Source organism: Sparus aurata, chromosome 4, assembly GCF_900880675.1.
Source record: "Sparus aurata chromosome 4, fSpaAur1.1, whole genome shotgun sequence".
Lineage (NCBI taxonomy): Eukaryota > Metazoa > Chordata > Actinopteri > Spariformes > Sparidae > Sparus > Sparus aurata.
The window spans coordinates 33,999,502-34,024,671 of NC_044190.1; the positions used below are offsets into that span (position 1 = coordinate 33,999,502).

General features: G+C 37.9%; 3 protein-coding genes across 7 annotated transcripts in view; 2 read left to right on the plus strand and 1 right to left on the minus strand.

Annotated features, from left to right (window-relative positions):
• Nucleotides 1-15,323, plus strand: part of LOC115579664 (neuroplastin-like) — a 29,293-nt gene extending 13,970 nt beyond the window's left edge. For 2 of the 3 annotated variants that reach the window (XM_030413243.1, XM_030413245.1), the window contains 7 exons: nucleotides 2,018-2,210; nucleotides 3,442-3,536; nucleotides 6,529-6,662; nucleotides 6,818-7,091; nucleotides 13,895-13,916; nucleotides 14,023-14,096; nucleotides 14,189-15,323. In XM_030413243.1, coding sequence (XP_030269103.1) covers nucleotides 2,018-2,210; nucleotides 3,442-3,536; nucleotides 6,529-6,662; nucleotides 6,818-7,091; nucleotides 13,895-13,916; nucleotides 14,023-14,083 — 779 coding nt within the window. In that variant the 3' untranslated portion in view covers nucleotides 14,084-14,096; nucleotides 14,189-15,323. The remainder of the gene's footprint in view (nucleotides 1-2,017; nucleotides 2,211-3,441; nucleotides 3,537-6,528; nucleotides 6,663-6,817; nucleotides 7,092-13,894; nucleotides 13,917-14,022; nucleotides 14,097-14,188) is intronic. The other variant, XM_030413244.1, reaches the window with a different exon arrangement.
• Nucleotides 14,980-23,560, minus strand: rec114 (REC114 meiotic recombination protein). Of its 2 annotated transcripts, XM_030413246.1 has the most exons (6): nucleotides 23,230-23,557; nucleotides 20,979-21,068; nucleotides 17,658-17,741; nucleotides 17,106-17,279; nucleotides 15,964-16,041; nucleotides 14,980-15,724 (listed from the first exon to the last, which is right to left on the minus strand). In XM_030413246.1, exons 1-6 carry the CDS (start codon nucleotides 23,311-23,313, stop codon nucleotides 15,560-15,562), a joined length of 675 nt encoding a protein of 224 aa, XP_030269106.1. In that variant the 5' UTR covers nucleotides 23,314-23,557; the 3' UTR covers nucleotides 14,980-15,559. The 2 variants fall into 2 exon arrangements, with proteins under 2 accessions (XP_030269106.1, XP_030269107.1); XM_030413247.1 differs by lacking the exon at nucleotides 17,658-17,741 and having other exon boundaries at nucleotides 23,230-23,560.
• Nucleotides 23,310-25,170, plus strand: part of hcn4 (hyperpolarization activated cyclic nucleotide-gated potassium channel 4) — a 77,190-nt gene continuing 75,329 nt past the window's right edge. Inside the window, exon 1 of one of the 2 annotated variants that reach the window (XM_030413241.1) lies at nucleotides 23,310-23,488. The gene's annotated coding sequence lies outside the window, so the exon portion shown is untranslated. The remainder of the gene's footprint in view (nucleotides 23,489-25,170) is intronic. The other variant, XM_030413240.1, reaches the window with a different exon arrangement.

A 25,170-nucleotide genomic window follows, 5' to 3' on the forward strand; every position in this document is an offset into this window, starting at 1 on the left:
TTAGCCATATTTTGCTGTCAAAAAATAAATCGACTGCAGACAAGTACATTATGTTGTAGGAGTGGTTTGTGAGTTTTCTGGGGATGATTTCTCTTTCTTTCTTACTTTTCACATTTGGTATTTATTGTGTCTCATATGAGTTCAAGCTGGACACAGCTGGTTTTCTCTGTGAAAAAGTAAACTGAAAATCTTTTTCAGCCACTTGTCAAGCCTACAAGGGGTGAGTGTTTCATACTCAAATACAAATAAATAGATTTTGTATGTAGTATCACTTAATCTGATTACATACTAGATCTCCATGGATTTTGAGTGACACATTCACTTAAAAGTGAGCACATTTTTGTCACACTTTGCTTTTTAAAACAGTTATAATAGTATGTTAGGTTCTACTGTTTGTATTGCAAAGTAACAGAAATGTGTGTTGTTCCAAATTAGGAACAATAATGTATTGAAAATTGTGTATCCTTATTAAGAACGAGTGGTTCAAACCATTTAGCTCAACCACGTGCTCAGGAGGCCCACTATTCTCTGTGTGACAGTTACTGGGACATCTCTCTGAAGATTCCCCTTTTCTAATGTCATGTGCTCAGCCTGCTTTGGCTGTGATTAGTGACATAATGCTCACCTTAATTTAGGCCATGCAAATGATATCTCAGCTCTTAAGCTGAAGTGATTCAATACATCTTGACAAAATGCCACACAACGCAGCCCTTCTTCATAGTCAGTCAAAATCTGGTACTTTAATAAGTACCAGATGATGTCAAGAAAAAACATAATTAAGCTGATAATGCAATAATATTAAGCCCCTGTGTTATGTCTGTCAGTTTATTGGATACAGTATCAATAAATGCAGCACTGTATTGGGAGTACATCATCTTGACATTTTGTATTTAGTTTTATTCTGATATGGCGATACATTGTCCAGCAGTTGTGACAAGGTGTCCTACAAACAACCTTCTGGTTAAATTGCCAGTGGACCACAGTGCCGTGTTTGCTAAATGTTAATTTATGTACCTCATGTTTGTGTGTGTATGCATGTCTCGGAGATACTATTAATAGCACATGTGGTTCTGCTTGGTGGGGGAGAGAGAGAGATGTTGGGGGGAGGGGAGAGACATCCTCTGAGCTATTGACTATACAGAATCGCAAGAAGAAAGTGCCATGAATGCTAACAGTCACTTGCCAGTCTCAGTCGCTCTCCTTTGCCCTCTCCTCCCTTTTGCTCTCCCTGTGGCCTTGCAGGAGCATCCAGTAGTAGGATTATGATGCTTCTTCTCTGCTCCTCCCCTCGGGGGCTCCATCGTTGCCATGGTTGGCCCGCCCTGGAGGAGGAGGAGGAGGAGGAGGAGGAGGAGAGGGGGAAGGGGGCCAGTGCAGGGGAGGCTTTCTGCTCACTACTCAAGGCAGAGCAAAGGGTGCCTCGCTCTCATGTGACACCTCCTACTCCCCTGAACGTCCTTGAGAAATGGACCCTGGTATTGTTTAGTAACCAGTGTGCTTAGCAATTTAGAGGGTGAAGTAATGTAGGTAGTCATTCAGCTTTAAGTACATGGATTTGTTTTACTTAGATATTCTGATGCATGTAAGCTGGCAAACGCTAGGCCTATTTGACAGCCCAAACAGTTTCCTTTGTTACAACAAAATATTAAAATGACTCCAGTTATCAGCTACAGTATAACTATCTGTCAAATTAAGTATATAAAATATTGGTTAACATGTTTGTGTAAATACCAGGGAGATTTCTCTTGTGCTCTTAAGGGCATTTCTACATCCAACAGTTACTTCTTATTTATTCTAAAGATAAATGGTTGACACAAGGAATCCCAGCTGTTTCATGTACTTATTATGTCTTTTGTTTATTTGCAGTGTGTACTTTGGTCCTCACTTCATAGTCAGCCTCCTACACAGATTGTATAAAAACAGCATATAGCCTACAGCTACTACAGCATGTGAGGTAGCATTTGAGCAGTGTTGACCCTCAGTTCTGTGATAAAGTTTGACTGTTTCTGTCTTCCAGAACCAAAGATCAATGCCTCTGATCAGATCATCCTGTCATTGGACAGCCCTAGCAGCCATAGCAAACATAGCAAACCCGTTACCCTGCTTTGTAACCTCACCACTGCTCAAACCCCCCACGCTGAAAGCTTCTGGATGAAGAACGGACAGGAGATCCCCAATACACGGACAGAGCAGAGGAACACGGCATACAGGTGACAAACAGCTTCCTCTTTATGTGTTACTACACTGAGGAAGACAGAACATATTTGCAATATTTTAGGAGAGAGGACAATACGGACAGTGAGTGCTCCTGGCAAGGGAAAGTCAATGAGATTAATTAGAGTCTACATGTAAAATAGAAGTAACTATAGGAGCAAAATACTATGTTGATGTAATTTTGCATGTAAAGGACCAGGAACTCCCTGAAACAAAGGAAGTAATTTGTAAATAGGGACAACCAGAGACCACAGTGTGGCAGAGAACTCCCATTCTACAATACTCCATCCTCTACATCAACAGACCATATTCACACCACAGACATCACACTCCGGGTGTAAATATGGTCTGTTACCAAGGCATTGGAATTTCGAAATGGAAGCATTGTCAGCTTTTTGATTTGTCAAGTAGTTTCTCGAAAAAAAAACTATTTTGATCATCTCTGAATCATTTCAAAACTTTTTCAAGCAAGGATTTGCTGCTTTTTTGGTCATTTATGATTGAAAATGAAAAGTCTTTTGTTTTTCAAGTATTTTCAAGTAATGTGTTGTGCACTTTTCACAATGTTTTTTACATCTAACAGACTCAACAGTTATTAACTGTGAAAATAATGGGTAGATTCATCATTATTGAAAATAATCCTTAGCAGTAGCCTTTTGGCACCCATTCGATTTGAATGTCTTCAGACTGCCTTTGACTCAGATCAGTGCTGATGCTACTCCTGGCTTTCTCACCCTTTTGATTTAGAACAAATGGTGCAGTAATTACACCTTAATCCAAATAATGAACTATACCTATGCATCTAACCAGAAAAGCAATCATCACGACCTAATGTACCAACTAGTTGTTAGTTCCTGCTGTCACACAGTGTAACCATTGAAGCACAAAGCTACTGTCGCCCCCATAGACATACCGCAGACTCTCCGTAGCCACAAGATAAGACCAATTGGTCACTTCCTTGTCACATTTCATCAGTGATACTCTGAAGACTACAGCTAAAATGCCTGTGGTGCCCTTCCCTGCAGAAACCAGAGCTGCTGTTATAACAGCATTATGCCAACATTTTGTCTCCCACAGCTCAATCAGCCCCTCAAGCTTTCACTGTTGTCGTCCAAACTAATTACTGGAGTTAAACTGAAATTGGTTGACTTTATTTACTTCCCTACTCACACTGTACATGACTGATGAATGAAAGTTATGAAATAAATGTTTTGTATTTTTTTGTAGAATCACTAAACCGCGGGCAGATGATTCTGGGGAATACATGTGTGTTTACACATTTGTCATGGCACCAAATGCAAATGCCACAATTGAAGTGAAAGGTAAGATCCCTCCTATGAAATATTTCTCCATGATGTGTTCAAATTCTAAAAAAAACCTTGGCATGAAAATGAGCTTGATCTGTGGTTTTCTACAGAGAGATGAACATATAAAGGTGTCCTAGAAAAGTGAAGCACCCAAAGCTGTGTTAATAGAGTCCTTGTTGACAAAGATGATTGAATTCATCCAGCACAGTGGTGATGAAGGGGGGTGGGAGGGTGGGGGGATCCGGAGGCTGTTGTCACTCTTGGCTTTCACTGAGACAACAGTCTAGCAAAATGGACAGGCACTGCACGTGCTCACCAAAACGTGCAAACACAAAGCCCAATAGGAGGCAGTTATTAATTTATTCCTTTTATATCTGATAGAGCTAATAATGATTTAAGTAAAGAAGGTTAGTAAAGACGGTTAATGTAATAGCTAGACCCAACCAACTACTGCGTTAGTTTCATTCAAGCTGACACCAAAGCCATCGACTTGAATAAGGAATCTTCTCTGAGAAAGGGCAAGTGAAACCCTGTTCAAAAGAAGCTGCCCATGTGTAGTGCTTAAGTCAATTTGCTGTGGCATGGGTATGGTGAATAGTGAGCATGCCCTGTCTCTTATTCCACGGCTGTCTTAAAGCGCTGCCTGATTGCATAACATGGGTGATGACCGTGTGTGTTCTGCTTTCACTGGATTGTGAGATGATGGGACTCATCGCCATTCAAACTGAAGTGTGCTAGCCATCAGTAGACTGCAGGCCTGTGACTGTTGCGGCTTGCTATCTGTCCCCTGGAGAAAGAGTCAGTCTTTTAACCAAACTGATGATGCATGTTTCTGTCCTTTAAAGAGGCCTACATTTAGGGTCTAAAAAAATATGTTTTGACATCAAGAGTAGATACAACTGCTGGATCTAAACAAAACATTTTTCTCAGTTGTTAAATGCTCTTCTGATTTTTTAGAGCCATTTGAGATCTTTTGTGACCCAGGTAGCAGGCCCACTGTTATGCTAGCCAGCCTTGCACTGCGCTTCTGGCAGCAGTTCACTGAGATCCCTCGCCTACAGTGTCCTTGGCACACTCATCCTTGCAGGACTCGGCTCAGAGGCAACAGATGGAGGGTTGTGTGATGTTGTAGGATTAAGGCTCTGAATCCGGTCCTAGCCATCTCTGTGGCAGGAGTGGAGTTTATTGTCTGTGATACTAAGCTTACCACAGATACATATTTGGTACCTCATATTTCTCAAATATTAGCAAATGTTTAGCACGTTTCTTAATGAAAATGATTTACCCTGTATGCTGAATTTCACGCATTCCTCTAGAAAAAATGAAATTATTTTGTATTTTATACAAATTCATCAAAATTAAAAAAAAACGTAACTGCTTAATAAATAAAATGCGAAAAGCTCTCATTAAGAATTTGGATTGAATGGCTCTTTCCCGTCTCATGTAATCTTAATTAGCTTTTTTCTATTCGTTCTGACAGCTTTGACCTTGCTCCTCCTAGCATGTGCCTCTCACATTCATGTGTCACTTTTCCTCTGTCTAGCACACACAGATTAATGGTCACAGTAATCGTAGTTGGGAGTGTGAAATGGAGGTTTCTGCCCATTTTAGCGCCACTCTGAGGGTTGTCTCAGGGCTGTCAGTCACTGACATAATACAGTCAGGATGAAGCACAAATGAGCTTGGCCACTCCCTCGCGCAGGGAGCACGTGTGCACCATAATTAGAGTGGGGTGATGTCACCAAAGAGCTCAGACCCCTCCTGCTCCATTATCCACGCACAGCTGAAAAATGCTCACTCCAGGCCTCTTCCTTATTCTGCTTAATTGCATGGAAGGAATTATTGTAAATTTGAGGATTAGTGGAAAAGGCGGAACAGCTATCTTCCTGATGCTGCACAAGTTACATGGAGAGTCTCACCTTTGGAGAACACTGTTCTATGGATCAGTCTGACTTGTTGCAGTGTTACATGACATATGCCTGAATTTATTAAATTCATAACCTTTCTGCTGCATTTTTATTACCAGTTTATTCATTAATCAGGGCCAATTCACACCGTTTTCCATTGGCTCAACATCTCTTTTGTGGAATTCTCTGTGGAATTATGTTGAATGGGAACATCTGGCTTTCATATCATACTGATCCCCCCTCTTCCATGACCTCATTATGAATTGTATTGAAATGTTTTTATCTCTTTCTGAGTGATATTCCCCATTGCTGGGGTTTGGTGTTGAGAGGATGTGCTCACAAAACATCTGCACACCCAAAATAGTACATTTTATTGAAAGCAGCAGTCCAGTTTTACTCCTTGGCAAGCCTCTATTCTACTACCCTATTCTTGTAGCCTCTTATGCAAGACTCTGTTTTACAATGCAGTTTTACATATAAAAATTGTTCTGATATGATGATGCTATCTATATGCTCAGCTAAACAGGCGTTTATTTTGGAAGCATTGAAATACTGCAGCCCACGTGAGGTTTTGATAGCAATAAAAATTGATGGCTAACAATATAAAGCCTTTTGTTAAAATGATTAGGTGTGAAAATTACTTATAAATAAATCGTCAAAACAAAACCATATGAGTAGTTTGTGGAATCAAACGGAAAAGATGATAGACATGTAGGAAACAAGATACAACACAAATTCAGTGATCCCTGTGTGAGATACTGAATGAAATAATGATATGACTTAAACTAAGTAATGCAAAGTGATGCATGTGATTTTAAAGAGCTTGCTGTGCTTCTTCTTGACTGCAACAGTTTGAGATTAGGAAAATATTAAAGAAAATTGAGCTGCTTCAGTGAATCAATGCCGCTATACAGAGTCTTAATTACACTCCTCTCTCTTACACAGACATCTGAATAACACATATTATTACCAAAGCCAGAGAAGCCAATCATGCTTTCCTTATTCATGCCATCTGGTAGGAGTTAAAACGTTCCTTTGAATGTCGTACCTCTGCCAACACAGCTAATGATCAACTTTATTTATTTATTTTACCTTTCCAGCAAAACCTGCTATCACTGGCCACAAGCGAAGTGAAAATAAAAACGAAGGAGAAAATGCGATGCTTTACTGCAAGTCTGTTGGTTACCCGCATCCGACCTGGACATGGCGTAAAGTCGACGGAACATCCTACACGGTACGTGTATATATGTAACTAAAGTATGCATATATGGAGTTACAATAGAGAGACGGAAACAGATAAATATATCTGCACAATACCATAAAGGGCATGAGATATTTCTACTCTGAAAGAAACAATTTTAACATGTTTTAAATGTCATTGTGTTCCAGGACATTGACAACTCCACCGGACGCTTCCTCATCACTAACAGAGACAACTACACAGAGCTCAACATACTAAACCTGGATATAAACACAGATCCTGGTAGATACGAGTGCAATGCCACAAACGTGATTGGAAACAATGCTGAGACCACTATACTACGGGTGCGCAGCCACCTTGCGCCGCTTTGGCCTTTCCTGGGTGTGCTCGCAGAAATTATAATCCTAGTAGTCATCATCGTTGTGTACGAGAAACGCAAGACGCCAGACGACATTATTGATGGTAAGAAACCTTTTTCTCTGTTTCCAGCAGTATGCACGGTTAAAACAAAAAACAAAAAACGATATGTATCAAAGTTAATATTACATTAATTATGTTCAAAGTACAACTATGCAATTTAAAACCCTTCAGACATTTAAGTTTTTTTTCCTCTGGTGTCTGATATCAAGGTGTTACAGAATATGTTTAACCTATATCCTGTACATACTGATCTGAAATTGAGCAAAGTTGTACAGTTTTAATTAGGGTAAATCAGCGAAGGTTATCAGTCAGATAAGACAATTCCGCAGAAGTTGTCCAAAAAGTACAATAACTGTAAGGTAAAATGTCACCAAAAAAGGAGAGTATCAGAGAGTAAGATACAGAGATGTTTACAGATGCAAGTAGACTATTGAACCAAAAGGTTGCATGTGCTCTCAGAGGAGATCTGTAGGAGTCAACTAGCTGTCAAAGACTCTCGACCTCTGTGGCCAAAGGAGGAAGGAAGGACACTGTAAGATTCATACGGATATGACCTTCATACAGAGGGGACACGGCTAACCTTTCCACAGCTAACCTATGTGTGTGCTGCTGTGCTAATGGCAATGGTAACAGCACATTTGTTTCCCATGTTGACAGCAGAATAACAGTGTTAAGCATGTGGGGTTATCAACCTATAGCTGTACAACACATCAGTCCGACTATATAACTTAATTGGTTACTATTCTTTTCCCCTCCCCCATCTTTCCTAATGGCAACATAATCTTAATGGGTGGTAAGTGAGAGATCCTGCATGGTTTCAGAGATTTTTTTATCTCCTTTCTGTCGATGTATATGTTTTTATGAGCTTACAGTCCATCCACAAACATTACGATGACTGCATAGATATTAACACAGTAAATTATGCTTTTTTTATGCTGAAGGAAAAATGTCTCCATTCATTTCTTGTTCATTAGGATGAACCCATAACGTCTGATATGTTTTCAAAGGTGTCAATTGTTTTGACTAACTTGTGCATCTCCAAAAAGCCATAATCACTTGACATATGAAAAGCTCAATTAGGAATTTTCTTGTGATTAAACTTTCGACGTCTTCCTCAAATGATCCAGAGTAAATATTAAGTGTTAAATGTCACAGCCTCAAAACTTCAGGTCTGGGAGTTAAAAATCTACATCGACTACGTCAGCTAAAAATAATTAGCACATGCAGGAAAAATACTTAATATTCAATTGTACTTTCCCCAGTGTTACAAAAATCAATTATTATTGCCAAATGTGGCCCCTACTTGCTGAACACCACTTTCTATTTTAGTTATGTTAACAAAAATGTTGTTAAATCAAAATTATGTGTGATATTCTAATTGACCAAATAAAAGATAAATGCACAAAAATGGGAGGGAGGTGAAGGTAAAAAAAACTTAAATAACCATATAAAATCTTTCTTTGCAGTCACTGAAACTTTCTTGTTTTCTCAAACTCTAATGGTTCTAAATGTGATAATCCACAGAAAAATGTATTTGGCATTGTTAAGTAAAAGGCGAGCTGTGCTGTCTGCACTGGGCAGGACAATCACAAACAAAAAAAGCATTCTTAAGTACTGCCTTGAACAAGCTACCATTACTCGTAGTAGGTAAGTGATAACATGATATTGAGACCAGTGCCATTATGCGATTCTGCATATCTTCATCGATCCCCTTATTATATGCCAGCCTAACTTTTCTATCTGTGTAGAAACAGAACAGAAAAAAAGGCATGCATTTGACTTAGGTGTGTAAAAGCTTGACTGTTTAATTGCTGTTTAATCTGCAACCAGTTCTACAGTACAGCATTTGTTTACGTACTGGATTTTGTAGACAAAGAAAAAACCTGTTATGCCTGCTTAGGTGGGGTGAATGTTATTACAACAGCTGTGCAGCTGAATTGGGAGAGAGTGGCACAGTACAGTGTCAAGTACATGGCATCCCTGTAATTTAAGGACATGTTGCATTTCAGCATAATGCAGGTTTTTCCACCCTTACTTGAAATTTTAATTTGACAGACAATGAAATTTAGCAATATTGCTATATTTCTTCATAAAATGAAGCCTCACTCTGAACTGGTCCTCAGCTGGAACTGGTTCACACTTCCCATCCTAAGCACTTACTGGGCACTTTTTGGACTCAAGTGAATAGGCAGGTAGACCCATCAAGTTTAGAATAACTACTCTAAACTACACATAGCACTTACCTATAATATTAGAACCACTTTGAAATACACTGGTACTTGCTCCATCCAACATCTACTATACTGTTATGAATACTTAAATGTCTAGTCCTCTATTACTAGATGGCCCTTGTTTTATCAATATAATCTAGCCATCACAGCTGTGATATTAGAGAGCCACTTGACAGTTAAGTGTACAAAAAACTTCAAGGGCCTCTACTCTGGTAGCCAACTGAGGTTACAACCAAAGCATCTGCAATATGGGTCTGAATGTTATAAAGAGACAGATAAACACAACAATAAACAAACATGGAACAAAGTATTATGTATTATCTTATCTAACCCGGGCTTCAGGGGGCTGGAGCTGCTCCCAGCTGACATGGAGCAAACAATGGGTACACCCTGAATGAGCTGTCAGTTCACCACAGGGCTGACATATACAGACAAATAAACATTCACATTCACATTGTCGCCACTTCTGCACACAGGGAGAACATCCAAACTCTGCACAAAAAAAGCCAAATAAAGAAAAAGTTAATTTCTATATTTCTCAATCAATTCTCCCATTCCTTTGTTGACATGTTCTACATTTACTCAACTTTCTTATTTATAGTTTTAGTATAATGTAGTCGTCTAGTGGGCTAATGGCCTAAGCTTTCAATGGCAGTCAAAATCAATTGATAACAATGTGACAAGATCCTAATGTCTAAAAAGCCTCCGGCACTTCCAGTCACCAGAGCCTTTCTCTGACCTCAACTCATGTGGCTTTATCTCCTTTTCATTTTAGAATAAAACATGAACACAAACCACAATGGTCGCCTCACTATTATGAATCATTTCAAAAGGGAAACAGCTGCACGCCACAGTCTACTACAAACTAAACAAATAGAGCTTCAGGGTATGTCCTGCTTTTCATTTACTTAAGAACAAAATACGGTTTAGTCAGTCAAATGTGTAAGCAATGTTAACCAGATAAACCTGTTTTAAGCTTCAATATCTTGAGGTGTTCATTAGATGTAATGCTGTTTCTTTCTTCTATTTTTCTCTCTTAACTTTGCATTACACGTTTTATACACACCGAAAAAAGGCTGTGGCTGTTACATGTCACTAATATATCAATTAAATTATTTCATTAGCGTAGTATAAAATGTTTCAACGGCCTACCTGCTAGTCAACCGGCCTGCTCACGTGCACTGCGTATGATCAGAATCTTCCACAAGGCTCGACCCGCATGTGGCAGACACATTGCTAAAGCTAGTCGTACAAGAATAGCAGAGAAAGCGCAATTGTAAAAAATATAATAAATACATCCCTGTCATTGACTGAGATGTGCAGAGACCCAGGTAATGCTGTCCTAAACCGACAACCAGTCGGTAGGCAAAACGGAGTGGAAACACTATTTATAGTTCGTCAAAAAGGAAAAAACACTGCAGTGGAGGAAGGCTGTAAGACAACCTGTGTCTATAGATTAAGTAGAAATAATACAAACAACTTCACTTTAGGTTCTAATATTGACTAAGCATATTTGCAGATCCTAAGTCAGTGTTACTGCTCAATAAGGTCTGTTTACCTTGGCAAATTTGCTCTAAAACCACGGTGGCTCAGCCTGGCTGGAAACCAATCTTGATTTTCAGGTTTTCAGTCCTGTTGTTCAAGTAAAACTAACCGGGAAATATGTCTAAATGTGCATCTTGTGCCGATGTAGTAACTTGTAAAACTGCAAGTTTATTTATGTACTGTATATATTTGGACAAGCAGCCTGATCAGTTTTTGCTTGTCTTTACATGAGAAAAGCCCCTGAAAAAGGCAATGCAGTTACTATCGAGTCAAAGTGTTCTAACATGATAGAACCAGTGTTATGTATGATTTCTTAGGGCTGATGCCAGATATTAATCGACTAATTGTTTCCGCATTAGTGTGACTTTCATGGTAGTATTTGTAAGTACAGCCTACACATCAGCCTCAAAGTGTCTGGCATGTTTGACAACATCAAGCTTCTAATTATGCAGAGGCTTATCCGCCTATGAGTTTAAAGCGAGAACACATTTTGACTAAAAGTTGACTAAAATTACTTTTCTTTCAATAAAATTTGACTTAAACATTTTGAGTTTGCATCGACTAAAACTAGACTAAAACTATAAGGGATAAAAATGACTAAAATGTGACTCAAACCAATAATCATTTTAATTTTAAGACTAAGACTTAATCTTAAATAGCTGCCAAAATTAGCACTGGCACACACCCACAACACAGATCAGCAACTGCCGGGCTAAGGTACAATCAGGATGGCAGTTTTGCTCGTGTTTAATTGGTTGTTGCCTTCAACAGAACTGCTTATTTATGCAGTTATTAGCATAAAAAAAGCTAAGAGAGCTTGTAGTTAGCAGTGCACATTTGTGTTTTGGAGGAACAGCTTTATAAGGAGATATCAAGGTTTTTTTACAATCTTGTCAATCTTACTGAACCAGTAATAAACTATGATGGTTAACCGTGTCTCTAAGCATTGATATCTCTATCTATCTATAATCAATAATGGAATATATAAAGTATAATTTTCAGCAATTTGAAATATATCAGTTGATCATATATAAACAGCATTCATTTGTGACCTGTTAAATTTGCTTATTACATGATAATTCGAAAAAACAAACACTTAACCGCGATACTTGCTTCGAATATCAGCACACATACAGTAGAGAAACCAGGCAGCTCAAGTAAGCTCTGTGCATGGCCTCTAGTTTGGTTTCATCTACCGGAAAAATGAAGCGATTAAGGTGGATTATATTTGTCATGTTTATGCCATTCAAATCAGGAATGAGGACTCCCTGCTCACGAGGCACAGCCTCTCTAAAATCTCCTTTTAGCATCCCGTATTCCCGGAGGTTTTGGCCCCTGTCTGCCTGCATTATGAATTCTGGTCTCTTGATGGCTTAGCTGTGTTTGAACACTTTCATACTTCACAGGCAAGGGCTCTGAGGCAGAGGCTGACATTTCTATCATGTTTCAAAACCCAGCTGCTAAATTTGCAGATTTTGCTGTGTGATGATTTGCGAAAATAACAGCTCACTTTATGTAAAAGATGAATTTTGAGCTAAAAAACTCACCACCCACATGCTGTATTTTTTGATGTTACATAAAAACTACAGTATAACCGTTGCAATCGGTTTTGTATGCAATATTGATTATTAACGAACTTCAACTGTCAATCTCACACAGTAACTGTCTGCTGTTCGTTCTGTGCTTGCAAAGCCATTATAGTAAACATAGCTTTTGTGGTGTAAACACATGAGGTGTGAAAATGGTGGGAGATGCTGACAGATGTTCCTCCTCTAAGTGATCACAGAACCATGTTTTTTTGTCTAACATTATAACTGTCATAATCTGCTCCATATTAATACCATGGAATGCTGCTAATGCTGCTTATCTCCGACTTAAAGCTGCATGTAATATACCTCACTGTGACTGGTTACTTACCTGTTGAGACATTTTCATCTGTATGCCAAACACCAACCACCATGTCTACCCCAAGGCTGTGGGGTGTTGAACTAACTTGTCACTAATTGCAACAATATCCACTATTATTCACCACGTCCTCTTCCTGTAGTGTTTCTTACTGCAATATTGTAATGTGTGTTTTTATTGCACTGCTGTATGATGAGAAAGAATGACATACATGTGGTCACACTGAGAAGATTATTACTTAAAATGTGTAACCTCAATCTGAATGGAAAGAGCACTGAACAGGGATAATAAGCACTGTGTACTGCAGGGAACTGATATAACCTCTAGATGCTGAGTGAAAGCTTTGAAGAGAGGAAGCTTTGAAGAGAATCATGTTTTGAAGCCAAGTCAGTCACAATATCACTCTCATGTCCTCGGCTCTTTTACAAAATCACTATGAAATTGCTGAGTGTAATTAAAAGATGGCTTTAAGTGAGCCATCTGTAAGCCTCCTACGCATATGCTCAGTCTGAAATGAACAGGAACCCCCTGAGATTCACATGGCATGTGAGGTTAAGTTTACAATCCTTGGCGTTAAAGATGTGGTTATTTAACAGATTATACCACAGCTTGTTTTCACATTTCAGCCCTTCTACTACAAATATGTCACTGCTGACCATTTTCCACAAACATACAGATGTTTATCTGAATGGGTTGTACCACCTTCCAAAGAGCCTTCGGCAGCCTTTAGAGCCCAAAAGCCTTCATAGAGCAAGAAGCTGTTAAATTCACACTCCTGTGTTTGCTGAGTTTTTTCCTTCGAAGTCTGTGTATCAGACACAAAGCTTGTGCATACAAAGCTGTTCAGCAGCTCGCTCCCATGTGTGTGATGTCAGAGCTTCCCACCAGAACACGACTACCGCACCAGTATTCAAAGCAATCTGTGCTTTCAGCTGCATCATCGCACAATAATAATGTTCACTGAAAGATTTGGTAACCTTTCTATCTAATAGACATACTAATGGCTGCCAGGGAAACATGAAAATTGGGAAAACTGTCAGCAAAGTAAAGTACAAATAATTTGCAGTAAATGTGCTGAAACATGCAACACAGGTGTTTTCTTTTTATCTTATATTTTTCTTCTGTGTTCTGTTTCTGCCCTGCTCTCTCTTTCTCATGCCATAGATGATGAACCAGTTGGACAAATGTAAGTATGCTTTTGCTACACATATATTTCAAACAGAAAAGCTGGGGACTGTGATTTGAATTGAAATTACCTTTAGGTCACTAAATCATTACTGCTTCTTTCCCAGGAAAACAAATTCAACAAACAACCACAAGGACAAAAACATTCGCCAGAGGAATACAAAATAAGAAATTTACTCAAGTAAGACACTGTTGGAGGGGGAGGGGGCTAAATATAGAACTCACTGTGAGGATTATCCGTAGTCACGCCTTCTCTTGATTTTCTCTTCACAGATGAGATGGCTAAACTGCATTTTTGTGACTACATGACGGTGTCAGAGGTGGATAGAGCTCCAGGCAGTTTTGAAAAAAGCATATCTTGTCTCATTTTATGAGAAACAATATCAGCATAACACTGGCAACAAAAAGAACATAATGGCTGTCTTAAGCATGCCTTATTCAGTCTTACATGGAGATTTCGGGATGATGAATAATGACTAAAACCACCATAAAGGTGTACACATTTTTAATGTGCTGTTGGTGTCTCCTTTATTAATTTTACCATATCCTCAAATGAGGTGATCCCTTTTGTATTACATATCATGTACAATGCATGCAAGATAATTACGCAATAGGATACTCAGAATATACATTTTCTGTTGTTATCCCTCGTGTGGCTTTTTTTGCATCTAAAATGACCTATGTTTTTTATGGAGTCATCCTTATCATATATATATCATATGTATATATGTCATAAATATGATCTATATATACATATATATATATATAGTTAGTTTTATTCTTGGAAATTTGTACAGCATATCATGGTCATTTAACTATGTTTGATTTTGTGACAAGATGTCCACTTTTAAGAGATCTTTTATTGTGAAGCAAGGGCTTCAATGACTGGCAGTATTCAAATTTAAATGAGAGTGATTACAGAAAATGACTACTGTGTGTTTAACTATCTAAACAAAAATGATATGTGTATTATTTTTATTTTCTTTCCAAAGTAACTTAGGTGTCTTGTATATGTTGAAGTATGAGTGTTCAAATGATAGGAAATCTGTAAAAAATATTTTTTTTATATTTCCCGATTTCAGTTTTTGATTTTGATTTTTTATTTTCCTCTCTTTAACTGTATAGCATGGCTATAATCCTATGCAATATGTATTCTTAAATAGATATATGGAGGGCAGTTTGTTTTACTCAGTGAAGCTTTAACATTGTGGGATCACTTGGAAGCTGGCATAGCAAAATTCACTGCTGTAGCTGCATGACTCCTGTTTCAATACAATGTATACATGTGTGTTGAGGTGGAAATGGACCTGCATTAAGGTGGGAAATAGAGGGACCAGAGTATATAGCCACGATCTAACATATGAGTGAGACCAATATTTTTTTTCTGAATAAAAAATTTGAAAATGAACGTTTTTGGCTTTTGCAACTTCTTCATCTTAACCACCTAATTTCCGTACAATTCAAAGCAGCCTCTTCAAGCCATACACCATAGCAACTAATGTTTAGCATCATTTAAACAACATTGGCAGCACAGCAACAAACACTCCACCAACACCACCACCAGGCACTGCCTACACAAACTGTATAAGAAAAAACACGCTGCACTGACTTGACCTTTCTGCCTTCAGCTGTTGTTGAGATTCTTCACTCTTCAAGCAGTTTCCTAAGCTCCCCCTCCACCTTCTCAACAAATGCATGAAAGCTGGGATCCAGCAGACAAATACGCAGGATGGGCTCCAAGTCACCTTGTGCCAAACAACTGTGACGATATACTTGAGGCAAAGCCAAGGCAGTCTCTCCCAAGAAGTGCTGTGGAAGGTCCAACAAATACATTTTCAAACTTGAACTGAATTGAGGAACCAGTTAATGTACAAGCCTATGTAAACGCTCACATATAAGGATGTTAATCCGAGCATCCTGCGCCTCGTGAAAATCAATGCAAACACTGTGATTCTTAGTTTAATCTTGAAAAGAATTACAATGAATATGTTGCACAGTAGATGTTGAGTTCTATTAGTTGTTAGCTCTGACTTTTTAAAGATCAATACCTGGGCGAGACGCTTGATGGACACTGATCCCTGGATAACTTCAGGCTCAACTCCCGTAGCTTTTTCCTGCGCAGTCGGCTAAAACAGGGTTACGCACAAAAGAAGAAAAAAGATTTGAGCAACACGGCATGACACCACAGGGTTAAGAGACCAATCAATGGCTCCATTACTAATTGAACAGTATCCACCCCTCAAAGCCCTTTCATCTTCACTGTGAACTCCTTCAGTGTCTGTTCGCTAAAGGTCACATTCAACCCATGGCAGGGTCCAGTCCTTTCTCAGTCCTTAGTGTCGTAACTGTAGTAAGCCAGATGGCAGTATCCAAGTTTTACTCAGAATCTAGTTTCTAATTAACCATATGCTGTGTGTTATCAAGTTTGAAAGTAAATGAAAGGTCACAACTGAAATGAAGCAGAAAAGAGTGATATAGCTATGACAACCTCATCCCTATAGTGGGTAATATCATTGTTGGCTTTAGAACAAAAAAATCTGTTTTCATAAACGACATTGTCCTTTATATTCAAAACTCATCTTGTAACTGGTTTAAAGGTTATACCACTTTGATCTGATGTATTCAGTAATTGTACTGTTGTTCTGCTTCTGTGTATGTGTGTTTGGGATGGGACGTATTGTATTCTACACCATATAGTGTACTGCAATTTGCTCACGACTCATATGCAGTATGTACTCCTGAGTCCATCTACTGTAGGTGTTGTGTCACTGCTAATAATAAGACAATGCTGTATATAGCACCATCTAGTGAGGATAATATGGCCACTGTTCATCAAAGCATTGTTTCAAAACTGTTGATTAAGCAATGAGTAATGCCTATATGACAACTTCAATTATGGCATTTATAAAACTCTAAAAAAAAAAAAACGAACAAAGGACGTATAATATACGGAAGCATAGGAGATCAATGTTTAATTTCAACCAAACTATGCCAGAAGGAAAAAAAAGTAGTAGCTCTTTGACTGTGTACAGCCACAAACCAGACTCTCACAGCTTTGAGTTACTACTTACGTAATTTGTCTGCTTTAGGGGATTTCTATGGGCAACGCATTTCAATCCTATAAACATCTGATCAGTGTGTTGTGATTACATTACAGAAATTGTGTTTACTGAATTGTAACACGGCCAACCTGTAACACTGGCATTGAGACCTCAGCAGGGGACTGATTAGGGGGCAGCGGGGCGTCATCCTGAGTGGTGACAGGCATGTACTCCATCAGTTTTTCCACAGCACTCGAACACTCCTTTATAGCCTCTGCCCTGCTACTTCCATCAAACTGCATCCTTATCATGCGCCCCTCTCCCTGCGGAAATCCACAAATGCATTCAATCAGTATCTGTCAATCTATGCTGTACAAATGAAAACAAACTCTGTGGTTTTAATGTTGATTTTGTGAAATCAGCATCTCAGTTAAAATAGGGTTTGGTATGCAAAGAGGAGACTGGTGAATTTGATGTACTGGCTACTGTTGACTGAACATTAACATGAACACAAATTATCTAGATCATAATAACAGTATAAAGAGGCCGTTCATCACAGCACAGTATTCTTAGTTTCTCCTATCAGTTTGGTATAGTCTGATATATAAAATGATCTTGATCTTGCAAAGGAATTAAGGTATTAAGACAGACCTTGAGAAAACACTGCTCATTGTGGGATTGCAATGCATCTCATGACTCACCTCCACAGTAAATCGAAACATCAGGTTATCAGATTTCTGTTGTACTTTGAGTGCATAAGCGCTGCAGAGCAAAGAGATTGTGTCCTGAGAAAAAGGCAAGAGGATACATGTCTTCAGTAGCCAGGACAGAGAACTGGTTCATCCAAACATATACAAAAAAATGTTTTTTAGAATGTAAAATCAAATTATTTTGTACTACACCAAGTAAAAGCAACCTGATTTCCACTCAGTCACTCAACTCATTTAAATTACTGAATAAAATTAATGTACAAAAGACAGTATTTTTATCAAGCTGAAAGAAAAAAAGAGTTTCCTTAAACTGTCTGCAGGGGTCTCTGTTTACTCAGTTAACCTCAGCCTTGAGGTTCATGATAAGCTTTGTACACACAGAATCAAACAACAAAGCTTAATATTTTGATCAGTCTGTTTTATTAAATGTGCTTTACACATGCATTTGTTTTTAATTTGTAAATAACAGCGTAGGTACATACCAGGGTTTTCCTTAGAAAAATGGCACTGCACCAGGGAATGACGGAGTAAATCATCTATTGCTAGAAATTGGATGATGCTGGAAATTTACACTGCAATTGGATAAAGTAAATATATAAATGCATATATTTGCTGAACCATATGTAAGTAAATATATAATTAAGATGTTTTGCTGTTTTTGTCGATAAGCTTGCTCTGTGTGGGATATTCAAAAGCTTTATTACATACAAATTAAACACATTATTCGAAACTCATTTTCACTCAGGTGATCAACTGTACAGTTGGCAATTCATTAACGCAAAGCTGAGTTGAGCCGGCTCATAGTGGGGCAACACTTACCTAAATCACTTTATGTTGGTTGTTCCTTTAAATCATCACCATCTGTTGCATGTTCCGTGTGAATGAACGTAATATTTATAATTACAGATGACTGATTTTATTTTGTTAAGTGATGCCTGTTAACTCTAGATGAGTCATATTTTAAGTAGAGTACATAAACTCCACAATAATTTGCTCTCTGATACAGAAAATGTCAGTACTGTTCAAAACCAATTCCAAAAGTTTCCTTCAGAGCTTATCATGTAGCCTATAGGCCTGAGCTCTCTGTATTGAAAGTTCCCGAGCATTCACTGCACCAATCTATAATGGACCAGTCCATCATCCTCGGTGAAAGCTCTCTGCAGTCTGACCTGAATATCTGTCTGGCTCGGCACCCTGGCGCAGCAAGATAGCTGTGTCACCTGCCAGAACTCCATTAATGAGACACTGAGTAGTCCCTCACATTTCTGTTGTCTGCAGGGCAGAAAGGTCACTTTTTTGGTCCAAAGGCCACATTAACTGCTAAAGCCCCCAAATTCACGATCTTCTTTTTCTATCTTACATGCTTCACCAGACTTCTGCAGTAGTCTGACACACCTAGATAAAGGTTACCTGCTTAAAAAATTGGTTTAACACAATTGTGACTTTAACAATCCCTTGCCCTGATCGGCCACAACTGGTACTGGCCTACTTGAGGAATTAAAATGTACATGTCACTCTGCTGTGCCAAGGCTGGCACCAAACCAACACACAACAGGACAACAAATGTCAAGTCCATGCTCTATGAGGCATATAAAATAGAAACTGAATCAAGGCATGTAAATTCACATTGACCACCGCAAATACTGAATCAAGCTTGAGGTGAGTTTAAGCTTTAATTGAGCCCGAACCTCAAAATATTTCCCAATAATGTCATTTCACTTATTTTGAACGTGTACATAAAAAGTTCTGACGGGCCATTTGGCCTTACGAAAACAATCCAGTCAAATCCCTTAGGATTTGAGCAGAAATGTCAAGCTCTTCAGCAGAATATTTCATACGGCCCTAATCGAAGCCTATCATCTGGAAAGCAGATTCCTGTTATAGAGTTACATCCCTGAATATCTGCTGAGGGAATGGTGCACTTTTTATTTTTTTATTTTATAAAAGGTTTAATTGAAAAATGACACTACATACTGCTCATACAGTTGTCATATTAAAATAGTTAATAATAAGTATTATTATTAATCTCTTTATATTGACAAAGAGTTACAATTAAATACAATGGCAAAACAATGTTGACAGACATGATGCATGTACATTTTTTGGAAGAAAGTGGCAATGCAGTAATATAAGGCTGGAGCAGCCTTAATAATAATTAATAGAATCCATATTCAGTGTTTCCTCCACGTCAGGTAGGACAACCAGTAATAACGGTGTTGTACTGCAGATTACTAGTGTCAGAGAATGAGTATTGAGGCTGCAGAATAAAAAGATTTCAAGACATTCCCCTGTGGCCACATTTTATTTTTTTAATGACGGAGCACTTCAAGAACAAGAACACTGCAACACCTATGCAACAGTATTACTTGCACACCTGCTACAGTCTAAAGTCAAAATGACAAGGTATTATGAGCTAGATGTCTGTGTGAAAATCAAAATGAAATGATCTACTCCACAGTATTACTGATGATTATACTGATCACTTCTCTGGATATATGAGATTAAAGTCTATCTTGAAGGAGACTGGGGAGGCAACAATAGATCTCTTTCAAGGTATACTGTTGGTATGAAACCTGACGCTCATACACTTACATTTGCTTAAATACGGTATAGTTTAGTGTTATTAAAAGTATATATACACTGTACATTTATAATCTCATGTTTTTATCAAGTGTTGTGTCTGTCAGGACATAATATTTTGTGAGATTATGATAAAACATTTGTTAAACCAAAAAAACACTTCTGTTTCAATTCCTTTAAAGATTATTCTTACCAATAATAATAATAATCAAAATAACAATAATGGAATTTCCTATACCATCATACCATGTTACAATGAAACTGTGAGATTTTCTGAGATCATACGGTGAGAATCTCATGGCTTTGCAACCCTAAAGCTGAAGGGTAGGAAAGTATTTTCATTTTGTCAATCTATAATCACTAATTTTTCAGAGAACATATTACATGGACACCCAAAATGGAGGTATTGTTCTCCTAAGGGTGGGAGTATAAATTCAAACAGTTCAACTGGAAGACAGTGAATTTGAATTAGACTGACATGAATCAAATGTATGGGTGTTAAATCACATCTGGAAGAAAGATGTTAGAAAATGGGTTACTTAAAAATAAGCCTTCTCACCACCTCACCCTAAGCATAGCCACGAGGCCGGATCCAAGCATACAGGGTTTACCAGATTCCAAAAGTAAAGCTTAATATTAAGCTGCCGTGTGCATATCATTAGAGACAATTCATGTAAAAAACACAACAACAGAAAACTTAAAACAGTCAACACAGCCACATAGCCTTCTTACCAAGCTTTTCTGTCCTTGCACTACCAGCAGGTATCCAGATTCCACAATTGTGAGGACAATTTCTGATTTCTTGCCAGTTGCCTCAAATATCTGGTGAAGAGAAGAAAATATTGGCCAGTGCAAAGTTGTAGTGCTTATTTAATCGCACAGTCACACAGTATACTGTATAATGCAGGTAGGCTCTGGTATCACAGCCATGCATCCCTCTCTTCACGCTAAACATACAGCTCCAGCTTGCCACCTAGAGTCTGATTCAGTTAATGAAGGACAAAACCACAATTCTTAGAGCAACACAGCACACAACATTATCCCCAAATCTCAGTCATCACAGCCCAAAACTTATATTTTGAAATGCAGCCTGATAGATGGCAAGTTGAAGATAAAAAACATATGAGAGACGATTGTGACACTGCGTGTCAACAACAGGCAATATAGACTATACGGAATACAACTTAAACTATTAATGATCAACAAGAAATTATCAAATAGTCTGAAATATCAAAAAGTAACAAGGTATCTTATTACTGCAGGCCTTTGTCATCAAAGACATTCTGACATGTCACAAAAGGTCAACCACAGGTGTAAATAATAAAATCAATGATTGGTAATGGATGCATGTTGTTTACTGTCACACTGTCATGGTTCCCTGGGACACTTGAATAGAATAGAACCATCGTTATTGTTATTAGTAACACCTGCGCTTTTCCTACGTTGTCAAGTCAAAATGGCTGCTGTCATAAAAGACAGCTAATCCATCAAGCAACTAATGATTTGAGCCCTAACATGGGACCATTCAAGTTTACACAACATTTATTTTCACATTATCATAACCAGTTTAAGACAGATCTATATTCTATATTCAAATATATTATATAATTCATAAATATATATATATAGCTTTAAAAACTAACAATTTTGTATCTGGATTCTGTATTTATTCTCATACAAATCTAATTTATGACCTACAGTTAAATATGTTGGATTTGTTTGCTGCTACTGATATTTTACAGATATTTATCCCTTTCACACTGATTTGATTTATTCGGCCAATATTCAGTCTATTTCTAGCGATCTGTTTTTGTGTCTTGAAGTGCATGTGAGTATCTTGTTTTCAACTTCCATGTGAGAACCAAAACTGAATTTAAATCAGGGCTGTGAATCACTGCAGAACTGTTTTACTGGAGAGTAAGCTTCCAACGAACAAACTGTTATCAGTCGAGATGAATTCTCTCCAGCATAAACTGGAAATGGCTCTAAATTATTTTCACAGCTTCTCAAATTAAATCTGCAAGCAGTAAACGCAGCTTTATATCATAGTTAACTGAATACCTCTTAATTTTAACAGTAGCTCAGACAAAATTAAAATCTTCAGATCATCAATATGACTGCAGTACCATGATTGGTTTTCTTATGTTTGAAATGTGATACACTTAGTTATTAAATGATTACTCAAGATTACACAGAGAAAGACAGATTAACATTCGCTCTTTTTACTTTTCTACTCAACCAGGGACAATTTGTGTGAGCAAACCTGATATAGCCTATTTTTAACTGTAGACTTACTTTAAAGAATGCAATCCAATGGTGGTTGTGCTTACAGTAAATGTATAACTTTCTATCAATCACATTAATTTATCAGCAGACTTTAGTTGCCTACAGTATGCCTTACTTTGTTCGAGACTGTCCATCCGAATAAATGATTTTCTTGATCATCATCATAAATCAGTATCAATATGAATGAATTCAGGTTTTCCATATCATACAACTTTTTCATCACACTATAAACCTATAAACTTAACAACTTTCCCAACATCTACAGTGGACTTCTCACACAAGTTTATTCTTTAAGATGGAGTTTTGCTATCATATTTATTAACGTTATCTGCTCCAGCCTTTTTCCAATCTGGGGTGTCCTGACCCCTTTAAGGTTAAGGTTAACATACATGAGGGCCAGAAACTGCGTCTGTAACGTTAGTTAGCCTAGCTAATAGGTAATGGTAGCTCCCAAATACAATATATATAAAGTATATTATAATACGATATAATTCATACTATGTACACAATAATGATACATTGAGCTAATACAACTTTAATGAAGTTAGCTGTAACCTCCAACATTTTAGCTAGTTCCTTCAAACTAACCAAATAAATAGCTGAATAGCTAACTTAAGCTAACGTTAGCCTAACCGTAGCTAGCTAGCATGATACACAAAGCTCAGTATCAAAAGTATTGACGCTAACCGCCGGTTACCTTCCATGGCTGCCCTATTGTCTCAGCGGAGCCTGGGACGAAACGCCCGTAGCGTTTTAACTTCCATGTTCGGCTGCTGGCCATTTCCAGTCACTTTGGGTGAAGTTTTTTTGTTGATAACACTTGCTAACCGTGCTAGCCTCAAGATGCTGTGGACAGTCGTGTGTAGGAGCCGTCTCTGGTCTGTACTGGTCGGATACTGGACTGAAACAGGTGCTGAGGAGAAGCAGAGTAGGTGTAAAAACTCAAAATATCCAAAGTAAGGGTGAAACACACACTGTTGTATGGATATTAGTATGCATCCAGCCCTATATGCCCCTTTTAAGTACTTGTATGTGTGATAGAAAGCACATACATCCTGTTTAAATTCATTACAGTCTTTACAGTTCAGGCATATAATCTAGGCCAAACACTACTATAAATCTATATTTATATATTGTATTTGTCAGTATTAAAAAAATAAATAAAATGTTTTAAAAAGCATATTCGTGGTCTTTCCTCGGGCATTTGATGCTTCTAGTGACCTGAAGCCTATACTTTTGGAAGAGCAAAATGCCAGAATGTTGACTTCCTTTTCTAACATTTAAACTTTATTATTTAACTTTATTCCATGATTCATCGACCTTAAATACATATAAATGAAAGCTTAATGACTGTAAACTGGTGTTAGCCATAAGGAAGGTAACAACAGTGACAATATTAATGAAAAATGTATTTTACAAAATGAGTGCTACGGGGCATCAAACGACAGGCTCACTATATCATGTAAATCAGTCCATTTGTATTCTACTCTTTGACTTTAATAACACTTGTAATGTACAAACCAGCGACGTCAACTAAAAGCTTCGTATGAGATCTTGAGATAAATGTGAAAATATGTTGTAACTGAAATGACAAAGCGGACTTAACCGTGTCCCTTCTTCACTGATCTTCAGGAAATAGGTCAAAGAAGATATAGTGATGTTATCTATGGGATTTTTATTTCAAAATAATAAACTTAAGAGTGGCACCAATGATGACACTCTAGGCGATGATTACTTTCACGATATATATTATCATATTTAATTGGAATTGAATTTGTTTTATGTGTGTATTTAATAGTTTTGTATACATGATTGCATTGTAAATGGTAGAAAAACATGTCAATATCTTTCTATGTGACTGTGGGGACAAGTACTTCTGTGGTGCTTTGAGGCAGTAATTGTTGATATAATATGTTTTATTTATTTGTACTTTAAAGGCTAGGGACAGAAAAATGGATCCATAATGTCGAAATTGGCATTTTGTGCAATTTGGCGCCCCCCACAGCTTCTGAGTGCAACACCACTGTCGTAAATACAAATCCTAGGTCTGTTACAATTTGTCATATGTAATGTAGGTGCCAATTACAAACAAAACTCATTACGTCATCACAGTGTTGTGTCTTAAAATCGTGTGTCTTGAAGTGAGCAAGTATGTAAACGAGTGATCTTACCCTCTCACTGAGGTTACAGAAACAAGTGACCGGGTGTTGGAGGGGCTGAGACGGAGACACCATTCACCCTGTTACAAGACACTGTACTGTCGAAATGATTTTGAAGCTGTTACTCTGAGAAAGTTACCTAATGGCTGGTTCATGTAGGAAAACAAAAATTAGGCCTCTTCAGCCCGCATGTATGGGTTTTTTTATTCTAGCTTGCATGAATTATGTCAGTGTCAAAATGCCCAGTCAAATTAACTTCAGCTTGCATCTCTTACATATATTGAAAATGCCATCTTTGTTTTATTTCAAGAGTGTGAGAATCGACGGAATAGGGTGTTTCCAGCTGGATTTAGGAGTCTCTGAGTGTTTTCAGTTTTTGTTAAATTACCTGGTGGTCTTTTTAAAGTTTACTCTCTAGACCTACGATGTGTCGCTTGTGTCTATAATGTAGTCAATAATGAAAAGAACACCAATAACAT

What these genes read in the sequence shown, in the direction of transcription:
- rec114 (XM_030413246.1), bottom strand. Translation starts at nt 23,313, where the DNA reads ATGGCCAGCAGCCGAACATGGAAGTTAAAACGCTACGGGCGTTTCGTC. An exon ending in CAATAGGGCAGCCATGGAAG is followed by an intron (nt 21,069 to 23,229) that starts GTAACCGGCGGT and finishes TCTCTTCACCAG; the next exon opens with ATATTTGAGGCAACTGGCAA. An exon ending in TGTTTCGATTTACTGTGGAG is followed by an intron (nt 17,280 to 17,657) that starts GTGAGTCATGAG and finishes GGATTTCCGCAG; the next exon opens with GGAGAGGGGCGCATGATAAG.